The sequence below is a fragment of the Dasypus novemcinctus genome, chromosome 6 (assembly GCF_030445035.2).
Source record: "Dasypus novemcinctus isolate mDasNov1 chromosome 6, mDasNov1.1.hap2, whole genome shotgun sequence".
NCBI lineage: Eukaryota > Metazoa > Chordata > Mammalia > Cingulata > Dasypodidae > Dasypus > Dasypus novemcinctus.
In genome coordinates this window covers 42,373,392-42,385,540 of record NC_080678.1, presented here as the reverse complement: position 1 = coordinate 42,385,540, position 12,149 = coordinate 42,373,392, and the positions used below count along the sequence as shown (strand labels likewise).

Below are 12,149 nucleotides of genomic sequence, written 5' to 3'. Positions count from 1 at the left end.
TTGAAAGAAGTACATTTAGAGCAAGTAAAAATACAACTTTCCACCGAGGCTAATAAGTATACAGGTCTCAATACCCTAAAGAGGTAGAATAAGCTGAAATAGAAATAGGTTCAAGAAAGTCTTGGTTGACTGTTCAACTGTCGGACCCCGAAGGCGGCGGGAGATGGCCCATGAGAGCGCCCCTCCATAAAGGCAGGTGTCACGAGGATAATCTTGCCCACCCCCCTGTGGTCCTCACAGCAGCTCTGTCAACAACAGCACCCAGGATTGGAGGAACCGCCCGGAGCAGTGCCCCAACCACGCTGCCCGCTGAGAGGGGAGGCATGTGCTGGCCACGGCCAGAGAAGGCCCAGGCCCTCCCCAGGGTGAGGGGTGAGACCCCAGAAAGAGCTTTCTGGCCATGGAATGTCACTCACAGTCTCGACAGAGCCTGGTTGTTTTGGAACAGCAGTTCTGGTAACATGTGCAGCTGGTTCCGATTCAGGCGCCTAAAAGAGAGGAGAGGAGTTGGAAATTATCTAGATGTCCCGAAATCCAAAGAACTTTTCAAAAAAGCACTGGACTCAGAGTCAGCAGGCCCAGAGTCCTAATCTTAATGGGATCACGGTGTCACCCTAAGGAGAGCGCCTTCTCCAGGCTTGGAGTCTTCACCTAGAAAGAGGGAATCCCCGATTCGGCGCTCAGGAGGGTGAGAACAAAGCGGCCCTGAACGCCCCTCGCCGGGACCAGCTGGGCAATGGGTGGCCAAGGAGGAGAGCTCCTTTCCTTCCGATATTTCCTTCCAAATCCATCATCACGTCACTTTATATCTGTAAGACCCTTTGTAATTTATAAGGCACTTACACAAATATTACCTCAGTGTGCGAGGTGGGTCCGACGACACTTGAAGTGTGAAATAGACCCTACTGGGGTAGCGCTGGCCTTGCAGTTCTGATTCTTAGTTTCTTTCACCTGCTTTTGGTGCCAAGATACAGCAGTGATTTGATGTTTTTATTGTTTGCTTTGGGTTTTTTCTAAAAGTGAAAATAGCCTTATCGTTTTTTATCATTATGAAAAAGAAGGCACCGCCACCTCAAACAACACTGCTTTTCTCTCACTCAGCAGTGTGAGGACACGTTCCCTTGCCTCTCAACAGAGAACTGCCCCAATTTAGAGGCTGGATAGTATGTCCATAGCTTTAAAATCCCCTACTGGTGGACAAGGAACCTTTCAGCATTATAAACACAAGGCAGGAGTGGAAAGTCTGGTTCTGACCAGAAGTCATAACACAGAAAGGACCTGGACTTGTCCTAGGAAGGCACCTAAATTTAGCCAGACTCATCTTTCCCACTTTAAGTGATTAATTCCTGGGCACTGGAATCCAAGATATATAGCAAGGAATTCAAGCCAAATTTTTAAAAACTGTAATGGACAACATCAGAATTTAGCGATTACTTTTCAGCCTCTATCACATAGCAGCGCGGCCCGTCACAGGGCTGTGATGCCTGTAAGTAGAGAACCTTCTACTTAGAGTGTGGGCCATGGGCCCTAGCAGCCGCAACGCCTGCGAGTCTGCAGGAGCTGCCGTGGCTCGGGCCCCACACCTGCTGGATGAGAATCTGCAGGGCACCAGGCTCCCCGGGGACGGTGCGCGCTGCAGAGACCGAGCTCCAGCCCTCCCCCATGTCTACGGTCCAATTTGAATTATAAGATCTCCTCAACAGTTCTAGACTTTGATAAACCAACTCAGTCAAAGCTCTTTTGGGGGCAGTAGAGGAAGGAGAAATTTAATTCTCTATAGCCAGCAGTAACTCCTAGAAGATCAGCCTTCATCTGATCTGTGAGAAGGGCAGTGCCACCACGCGGGAGACCACCAGGGCCCAGCACCAAACAACAAGAGCCGCGACTGGAAGAGGTTTACTCTAACGGGCTGTTACTGCCTTGGAAGGAAAAAAAGAGACACCATATAATATAACCCTTAAGGCAACAGGAGTCGACATCAGATGGCTCCAAGTTCCTTAACCTCAGCCCAATAAATCAATCCTGTATTTACACTGCCCTGTAATAACTGGGTTTTGTTCTGTATTACCCCAAGAATTTCTCAGGTTTTTTGCATTAATTTCTGAAAAACATTTAGGAGGAAAAACGATTTAATACCCATTTTTAAGTAGAAAACGGAGGATGCCGATGAGGGCCCTGACGTGGTGAGAGCTACGCAGGTGCCTCAGAATAAGGAGAGCTGTAGCGGTTCCCCGCCACGACCAGGACTGACTGTCCCAGGCACGGGGGTAAATGCCTCGTGGGTGCTGCCTCCCCATCACAGGAAGAGCAGAATGACAGCCTGGGCCCCTTTTCCTTGGACTGGGACAACCACACCTTACATTCGCCCTCCACTCACCACAGAGCTGGGCTCTTAGTGGAAGCTCAAGACTTTTGCTGATTTTGTTGAGTTGTCCCTCTTTGACAGATGAGGAAACTGGGGTGCCAAGAGCAGCCACTGCATGGAGAGCCGGTGCTCGGAAGCCTGGCATTCCCCGTCTCCCCATCCTGGCCGCCTCCACGAATGCACACCCACCTCCGCTTCCCCGGCTCTCAGGGCGACCGTGCGTGCCTCCGCCTCCCTCCCGACAGCACCCTGCCATGCCCCTCGCACGCTGACCCTCCCAGCCAGCAGCACCACACGCTTCTGCTTCCACACCCCCGCTGTGCTGACAAGAACCAGTTGTGACTGTTCCCAAACCTGCTTATGTCAGAGATTCTCATCATTGTGATTGTAAAATTTAACGAACTATTACACAAATGAATGAAATACTAGTGTGAAAAGTAAGCGTAGTCTCTAGGAGAACTAAATTGAATGTTTTGGAAAGTGTCAGTAAAAGAAAGCTGCTAATTAAGGGTTGTTCAATTAACTAAAAGTCTGGTGCGAGAGGCCAGGTCATATAAAATCCAGAACTCTCCATCCAGACTGCTTCTAAAGGGCCTTTAAAAATCTCGTTCCTTTTTAAAGAAACAGAAGCTGAAAAATCATAGTCAAGGTACAGGTATGGGGTTTAGGCAAGAAAAACAGTCTCATAATAAGGCTTTGGCAAAAAAAGTGGGGCGCCAATAAATACACATTTATATGGTTTAACTTAAAAGAAAAGGTTTCAAGCATGTATGGTTTTTCTTGGTTTTTTATTTTATTTTTTATTGTAGTAAAATATATACAATTCAAAATTTCCCATTTTAACCACTTTCAAGTGTACAGGCCTCATTCCAAACAGAAATTCTGTGTCCATTCAACAATAACTCCCCACTTCCCTCACCACCAACACCCAGCCCCTGCAACCCTGTAATCTACAATGTGTCTCTGTGAGTTTGCATATTCTAAGTATTTCATGAAAGTGTGATCATACAATATTTGTCCTTTTGTGTCTGGCTTATTTTGTGTCTTCAGGGCACATCCATGTTGTAGCAGCTATCAGAACTTCATTCCTTTTTACAGTTGAATAATACTCTAGTGTGTATGTATGTGTGTGTACACTATATTTTGTTAATCCAGTCACTTGTTGATAGACTCTTGGGTTGCTTCCCTCTTTGACTATCATGACTAATGCTGCTCTGAACATCAGTGTGCAAATATCTCTTTGAGTCCATGCTTTCAATTTCTTTGAGTATATACCTAGGAGTATATACCCAATTGCCAGGTAATATGATAATTCTATGTTCAACTTTCAAAGGAACTGCCAAGCTGGTTTCTACAGTGGCTGTATGGTTTTGTTGTTATTGTTGTTGTTGTTGTTGTTGTTTTGAGGTACCATAGCCAAGAATTGAACCCTATACCTCATATGTGGGAAGCTGGCACTCCACCACTGAGCCACATTGGCTCCGAGTTGGTTTTTTTGTTTGTTTTCTTGTTGTTTTCGGGGTTTTTTTAGGAGGCACCAGGAACTGAACCCAGGACCTCCTATGTGGGAAGCAGGCACCCAACTGCTTGAGCCACATCCATTCCCCTGTATGTTTTTTTATAACTCCCCATTTTAAACAACTTTTATGATTAACCAATCTGCCACCTGTCTCCAACAAGTCTTCACAGAAGAGCCACGCCATCCACACATGCACCACAGATGCCTCCTGTGACAAAGTAGTCACACGTGCTGAGAATAATGGCCCGCTGTGAAGTTGCTGGACTTAAAGTACAATGTCTGCAGTGACAGAGCCGCAACTCAAAAAGGAAGACTCTGCCAGGCAGCAACAGGCGTGACATGGCCACCGTGCCAAGTCCAGACCCCTTCCCCACCCCGTTCTCCAGAGCTGGAGCCAGCATGGGTTAAGTCCAAGTCAGACCCTCCAAGCCATTAATCCATACTCTGTCCTAAGTCATTTTAAAGAAAACCAACCCAGGAGGAAACATCTGTGCTAGCCGAGCATGCCTTATTGCTCAGTTGTCAGCCTGGGGAGAAACACAAAAGATTGCCTTGATTTTCTTCTAGGCTACAGGAGGTCGACAAGATGACCGTACTCTTCCCCTTTATTTAATGCTTTATTTTCTTTGACATAAAAGTGAAAAGCAAGGTAGTAGGGTGGTCAAGAGCCCAGGTTCTGGAGACAAAATGGCCCAGGTTCCAATCCCCACTGCCCCTTAATCCTCGCGTGCTCTTGGGCAGGAGAATTAACCTCTGTGCACGCCCTTTCTCATCTGTACAGTGTCACTTATTACAGTATTGTTTTAAGGGTTAAAAAAGATACTGGAGGGCAAAGCGCTTATCTTGGTTCCTGGCATAGAGTAAGGCAGTGAGAGGCAGCTGCTATTATCATTAGAAACTCATAGGAAATCCATAAAATATAGAAAAGTACAAAGAATAAAATTAAAGTCACCCGTTATCTCTGTAATGCAAATCCATAGTCTTAATTATTTCTCCCTCCAGTATTCTACACACACACAAATTGCTCTTATTTACCCAGATGTCACACTGCCTTTGCCACCTAACGTTGAACTGTGCGCACATTCCCGTGGCTGTGACTGGTCTTCTGAATATGATTTTATATCTCACAGTTCCACCCCAATGGCTGGTTCTAATTTCTTTGCTTTTAAATAACATGCAGTGGATATTCTGATATATAAAACTTTAGCCACGGCTCTGTTTCCTTAAAATAAAAGGGACTTTCTGGTTCAAAGGGCGTGACTTTAGGACTCCTGACACCTACAGCAGAGACAAGACGGACAACTGCCATGCAGGGGGCCACCTCCCCTTTTCCACACCGCATTGCTTTTTTTTCATTGCTGCCAGTCTGGCCAATCCCATTGTTGGTCAGTGTAAAAACTGACCAAGACCCCATTTGCAAACGCAATTGTCCTATAAGGAACAAAGTGCAAATCTGAAATGAGCTGCCCCTTTCCCATTTCTGAGAATCAGGGCCTCGGATCCCCAGGCCCCTGAGGCTCCCGGACGCATCCTCTCGACACACCAGTGGCGTCTTCCTTTTGTTTTTTTCTTTTAAATTTATTGTGGTTATGTCAATATATACAACATAAAATTTGCCATTTTTACCATTTTAAGTGTCCAATTCAGCGGCATTCGTGACAATATTGTGCTGCCATCTCCACTGTCCTTCACCAAACCACATCCCCTCCCCCGCCAAACCAAAACTGCACGAGTAAGCAACAGCTCCCTGCACTGGCTTGACTTGCCTGCCCCAGTTTGGACGTGTTCTTGATCTTGGTCCACACGTGCTGGGTGTGGACCCCTTGTGAATGGGATCTCCTCCTGGGTTACTTCAGGTAAGGTGTGGCCCACTGAATCAGGCTGGGCTCATATCCGGTTACTGGATTTATAAACAGAACGAAATTCAAACAGAAAGAGAGAGAGAGAGGAGAGGGCGTGCTAAGGGCAGGAGCCAGAAGCTGGAAGTCAAAGGAATCAAGAAGAAGAGGGAGAATTCGCTGCCACATGCACCACAGTGTAACCGAAAAGCCAAGAAACACCAAAGACGGCCGGCCAGCCAGAAGAGAGCAACCCCAGGACGAGCGAGCCTTCTCGCCTCTGAAACCACAAGCCAATAAATTCCTGTTTTTAAGTCAACCCATTACGGTATTTGTTTGAACAGCCAAGAAACTAAAACACTCCTCATTCCCCCATATCCCTGTAACCTGTAATCTACTTTCTGTCTCTATGAATTTCCAATGGCTTTTTTTTTTTAAGTTTACTTTTCTTCCCCTCCCCCTGCCCTGCTACTTTTACTGTGTCCATTTGCTGTATGATCTTTTGTATCTATTTCTCTTTCTGTCTTCTCTTCTTGTCTTTCTCCTCTAGGATTCACCGGGATTTCATCCTGGGGACCTCTGATGTGGAGAGAGTTTCCCTGTCAATTGTGCCACCTCAGCTCCTGGTCTCTGCTGCACTTCACCTTGACACTCCCCTTTGTCTCTCTTGTTGCATCACCATCTTGCTGCATGACTCACTTGCACGGGCACTGGTTCACCACATGGGCATGCTTCCTCTTCTTCTTTTTCACCAGGAAGCCCCAGGGATCAAACCCAGGTCCTCCCATATGGTAGACGGAAGCCTTATCACTTGAGCTACATCCGCTTCCCCCAAAGACTTCTTTTAAGGACACACAAATCAATTAATAATAGCTATGCCTGGAGCATAAGACCATAAGAGAAATTTCACTTCCTCTGTACTGTGTGAACCTTTTACTATGTTTTTTCAGGAAAAAACAATGATAGGGAAGCAGAGTGGCTAAACAATTGAGCTCCCACCTACCACATGGGAAGTCCTGGGTTCAGTTCCTGGTGCCTCCTGGAAAAGATGAGCAAGATAGCAAACTGGTGAGAAGGGCAGGCATGGTGAACTGACTCAACAAGATGATGCAACAAGGAGACACAAAGAAGAAAGACAATGAGAGACAAAACAAAGCAGGGAACTGAGATGGTTCAAGCAATTGGGCACCTCTCTTCCACATGGGAGGTCCAGGTTTGGTTTCCGGTGCCTCCTAAAGAAGAGACAAGCAGACACAGAGAGCATACAGCAAGTGCAAAATAACAGGGGGAGGAAGAATAAATAAATGTTTAAAAATCTTTTTTAAAAATTGAAAAAAGAACAATGATAGTTGCACTTAGGTTGTGGGGCAACAACACTCTGTAGGTTTCTTTTTGCCGTCATCCCCTTGTGACACTGTGGGACCTCCCATGGCTGCAGCCACTCTGGTCCATCTCAGCAGGAGGGGACAAATCGTCCCCCGAACACTCCCCCTCACGCCCCCTCTGCCTCTGCCATTGTCTCAGACCAGCCGCCACCCCCTTCCTGAGCCTGTGGCCACAGATACTCACAGTCTTTCCAGCTCCTTCATGTCATCGAAAGCCCCCCGTTCTACTGCTCCAATCTGGTTTTCCATCAGCTGCCTGGAGAAGCAAAGAGACACGACAGCTACAGGATGTTGGACAAGGTCTCCTAGAAACAGCTGGCATGAGGGGGGAACAGGGCAAACCCTGCCAGGACAACCTTGGCAAGGAAGTTAGACAGGAGGGGTGCCGGAGGCTCTTACAAACCCCGTGACGTGTCCGAGGGGACTAAACGTCCCCCCGTCTTTGCAAATTCCCCAACACAGGCTTCTGACCACACCAACCCCCTTGCCCCATGCTGGGCCCTCTGAGGCTGCCCTTCATGGCAGGCCAGGGGCCCCCGAGTCCCAGTCCTTGCTCCAAAGGCATCTCAGGGAAGCCCAGATGCAGGCGGCAGGCCCTGCGGCTGGCACTGGCACCCGCACCCCACTCTGGCCCAGGGGCAGAACAGGGGCGTGGGCCAGTCGCAGGGGAAGGGAGCCTGTGCTGAGGGGGCCTGCACGTGCAGCAAGTACCCCCTGCAGTTGGCAGACAGCACCCCCTCAGCCTGCATCCCCATGCCGCCTGGTCCCATCTGCTGCAGAAATCAGCGGGGTGCCTGTGCCAGCTGAGCCACCTGGCGCCGAGATTCTCCGTCTCCTACTGCCAGCATGCCCCGAAACCCGGAGCGTCTGACTGGTAGGCAGCATTTTCCCCGGGATATGGATTGCTGCATGATAATTTTTGCCATGGTCGAGTGCATTTCCCTCCCTGTGTTTTTCCCCTTCCACTCTCCCATCTAAACACGTGGCTTCTGTCCTGCTGCAAGGGGGGTTGGGGCAGAACGGAGACTGGAAGCTGCCACAAGATGTTTCTCTTCCTCTGCTTTGTTTCCAAAAGCATGAGCTGTAGAGGAGTTACTCTGGAGGTCTAGGAGGAGAGGGATAAGGGTAACGCCAGGACGAAGAGGGGGGAATCCCCCAGACATGGAAAAGATTCCTGAGATGGGAAGGGGTAAGAGGGCAGTGGTTCTGGAGCCACAGTGACCCGTGCCCAGCGACTTGGCAGCACTGACCTCAGTAGGACTGGCCACAAGGTGCCAGCTCCTCCAAAGACTCTCGGTCCTCAAAGCTGCAAAGCTAAGGAGTTCTGAAAGAATTGAGGCCCCAGGGCCCTTGCACTACCCAAGGAGCAGGGACTGAGAGACCATATGATTGTCCAAAGTTGAATTTCCTGCCGGTCAGGTGGGATGTGGCCTTGGTGTCAAAAATGAAGTAGATGGGAAGAAAACAAAGAAATGTGGTTCTTCCCTGCACACCTGAGTTTGCGGGGCCCTGCGTCAGATCGCGCGCCCACCAGGCAGCGCCTGCAGCCTGAGGTCGGCGGAGCAGGAGGCATGAGGGCTTCCTCCCACTGCTCACGCTCACCCCAGCCCGGCCTGACAGGCCAGCAAAGCCGGACCGGCCACCTCCAGTGCCTGCCACCGTCAGGGGCGAGGGGAGCTGCCTCTGTCCTCAGCTGCCCCTCCCAACTCCCTCCCAAGTTGGGGGCTCTGGCCTTGCTGAGGAGTCTTTCCAGGGTACCGGTTCAAAAGAACTACGGAGCCCAAAAATTCCACCTGCCACCTGGTCTTCCCTCGCGCCCAGGGGACAGCCAGAGGTCGGGATGCCCATCCGCCCAGCCCTGGTGCCTGCAGGCAGCTCCCACTGGGGCCCAGCCACCCCCAGGTTCCCAGCCAAGTGGGAGGCACCAAGAATCACCATCATGCCCTCAGCCCCACCTGGGGCAAGGGAAGGACTTCACTGGCCTATGGCTCTCGGCCAAAGTTCTAGAACCCACAGGGCCATGGCCAGGGGAGGGGAGAAATGGGAGGGAGGGGGCACTTCCAATACTCACAGCACCCGCAGCTGCTTGAGCCCCGCAAAGTCGTTCTTGTGGATCCGTGTGATGTTGTTGCCGTTGAGCTCCCTGGCAGAGGAAAGAGAAGGGAGCGGCTCAGCGCCAGGGCCCCTCTCCACCTGGCCCAAGCCGGTCAGCTCCCCGACGGGGCTGGGTGCTTCCCAGCCAGGCTCCAGAAACCCCAGGTCGATGTCCAACCAACAGGAATGCACAGAGCCCAGGAGCCAGTGCTGGGACTGCTGCGAAAACCAAGAGTGTAGCATCTGCCCCGAAACAGCCCAGTCCAGCTGGAGAGACAAGACATTCCCACATGAAAGAACGGGAAGCGCGCCCCTTAGAGGGGCTGTCCAGGTAGAGCCCCTGCTGAGCCTGCCTCCTCACCTGTGAAATGGGGTGGTAACCGGGGCGGCCTCACAGGGTCAGCGTGAGTGTGAGGAGGTTGCGAGAGTACAGAGCGTGGCCTGCGCTTGGTGACGCCGATGCTGTCATCCGGGGCATCGGCCCTGCGGGAGTCCACGTTCTGATCAGGAGGCAGTGGAGGGGCCCGTGCCATCGACGGGGACTCAGGCCAGCCCCAGAAAGAAGGAAGATCCGCCCCGTGAGAGGGTGGGGCGGATGCTCTAGGGAAGGAGAGCACCCTGAGTGCAGCTCGGGGTAACTGAGGGGGCAGGAGAGAGGCTGAGAAGAGGGGGTCTTGGGAAGCAGGGTTGAGGGACGGTGCAGCCATATCACCGTAGACCTAAGCAAGCAGGCCGAGGAGAAGCAGGGAGCCCGTGCAGGCTCCCGGGCAGGAGCCACCGTGAGGCAAGTCCCATGGTTGTGGGCAAAAGGGTGGACCAAGGAAGGAGCCCCACACCCTGCCCAGATCCCAGCGCCAGGGCCCGAGGCTGCAGTGGGTCCTGGCCTCCCACCCTCCCGGGCCCTCGAGCCCTTCCTCCTTCCCAAGGTCACACCTGCTCCTCCCTTGTCCATTCCCACTCATGCCCTAGAGCCCCTGGACTTGGCCCCCACTCTAGAGGGGGTCTGGCCCCAGCTCCCAGAGAAGCTCCCTTGGCCTCCGCCAGGCTGCTTCACAGAGCGCACGCTCAGCCCGTGCAAGGCAGTCCGCTCCCTGCGTCAGGCCTTGACTTCCTAGAGAGTTCTTCCCCTGAGCCACACAGCAGGCTCTCGCTCAGGCCTACTTGCCTTCCCGGCTCTAATCTGTCTCCCTGCCGCAGTTCCACGTTCACAGCCCTGCCGCACCTCTTTCTCCCACTGTCACAGTACACCCATGCTTGTGACACTCTGCCCCCCACCCCGCACACAACCGCACACACACGCACACGCGCATGCACCATGCTCACCCGCAGCCCCGTCTTCTCACTCTCCAACTTTGGTCGAAGGTTCCAGGCACAGCTGTGAGCCGGACCCAATCCAAGCTCCTTTGAAAAACAGCAAGTTCCCTGTCCTACAAGTGTTTAGGAACTGTGTTTGGTCTAGATGATATTCTAAAGTTGTCCCCACTAAGAACAAGAACATATGTTATTAGCTTCCACACACTCCGGGAACTGGGCTCTCCGTATATCCTCACACAATATTGTGTGAGCTATTGTGCCCAGCTTACAGGGGAGGAAACCATGCTTCAACGAGGTTACGTGCCTTCCAGAGGTCATCAGCCGGTGAGCGGCAGAGCAGGCATCTGGGCCCGAGCCATTCGACCCGAGAGCCGGGGCTTTTTCTACCAGGCCAGCTGTCTCTCCAAGTTGACAAGCCGATAATTCGCTCAATTCATCACTCTCTCTGCCCTTCCCCTGGGCCTGGCCCCTGATCCTTAGGAGCAGCTGGAAAAACTCATTCCCTGCTCCTGTGTCCTTTCTAACAGGCTACCTGGGGGGGTTGGGAGGGTGCAAGACGCTCCCAGTGGCCACAGCCACTAGCGAGAGCCCCCACTGGGCTGCTTCCCCATCCCAAACACCGCCAGGACGCCTTCTCTGGGTGAAACCGGCTCTTCTCAACGGAAGGGTCTTTTTAATTGAACTAAATAGTCATCCCTGAAACAGCCACCTCTGAGCCTCACTTGTGTTGCACCCCAATCTGCTTCTTCAGCAGCATGACCCTTCTTCAAACTCGAGGACATCATCAGAAAGCCCTTTCAAATTGTTCCCCTCCGCAGGTCCAAATGGTTCTGTTTGGGCCATCCTGCTGCAACGTTCATCCCAGAACCCAAAACTGTAAGGACTCTACTGGCTTTATTTATTTTTGTTTCGAAAGTATGTCAGGCCTGATTATAACAGCAAACTCTTAAGTAAGTTAAATATCCATCAGCAGAGCATTGCCTCATTGAATTTCAGCACATCCATGAAACCGAACACTATGGAGCCATTTTTAAATGGTACCAATCTGTTCTTATTGACAAGAAAAGCTGTCCATGTGCATTATGTAGAAAAAGGTTTACAAGACAACCTGTATTCTATGAGCCTGCTAATGTAAAAACACACGCGTGCATCGATACAGATAAGCGGGCAGAAGGAGCTGGCTAGGGGCTGTTTGTCACATATTAGCAGCTATAATTGCTGAGCGATGGGACTTGAAATGACTTTGGTATCTTTTTTATATTTTTCTGCATTGTTCAAAATTTTTTAAAAGACATCTATATTTTTATAAGTCAATGTAACTCTAAAGCTATTGTTTTTAAAAAATGATTACTATTTGCATGTTATTTTTCCTGCATTATTTCCTTTATTTTTATTAGAGAAATTGTAGGCTTACAGAAAACTCATGCAGAAAATACTGCATGTTAATGACTTTTTTCAATTTCCTAGAGAAAAAAATTAAATCACACATAATCCCATTACCCAGAAATAATCCCTGTGAACATTTGGAGATACTTTCTCTGAAGCCTGTTTTCTTTAGATGCAAATTTTATATAGAAGAGATAATTCAACAAATATTTGTTGAACAGTTCCTATTTGAAAGCAAGGCTCTGAAG

General features: G+C 50.3%; 1 protein-coding gene across 1 annotated transcript in view; it reads right to left on the bottom strand.

Moving 5' to 3' along the window:
* SLIT1 (slit guidance ligand 1) overlaps nucleotides 1–12,149 on the bottom strand; it is a 186,376-nt gene that overhangs the window by 157,561 nt on the left and 16,666 nt on the right. The window contains exons 2-4 of the mRNA XM_058298664.2: nucleotides 9,179–9,250; nucleotides 7,292–7,363; nucleotides 417–488 (exon numbers count right to left, since the gene is read on the bottom strand). Coding sequence (XP_058154647.1) covers nucleotides 417–488; nucleotides 7,292–7,363; nucleotides 9,179–9,250 — 216 coding nt within the window. The remainder of the gene's footprint in view (nucleotides 1–416; nucleotides 489–7,291; nucleotides 7,364–9,178; nucleotides 9,251–12,149) is intronic.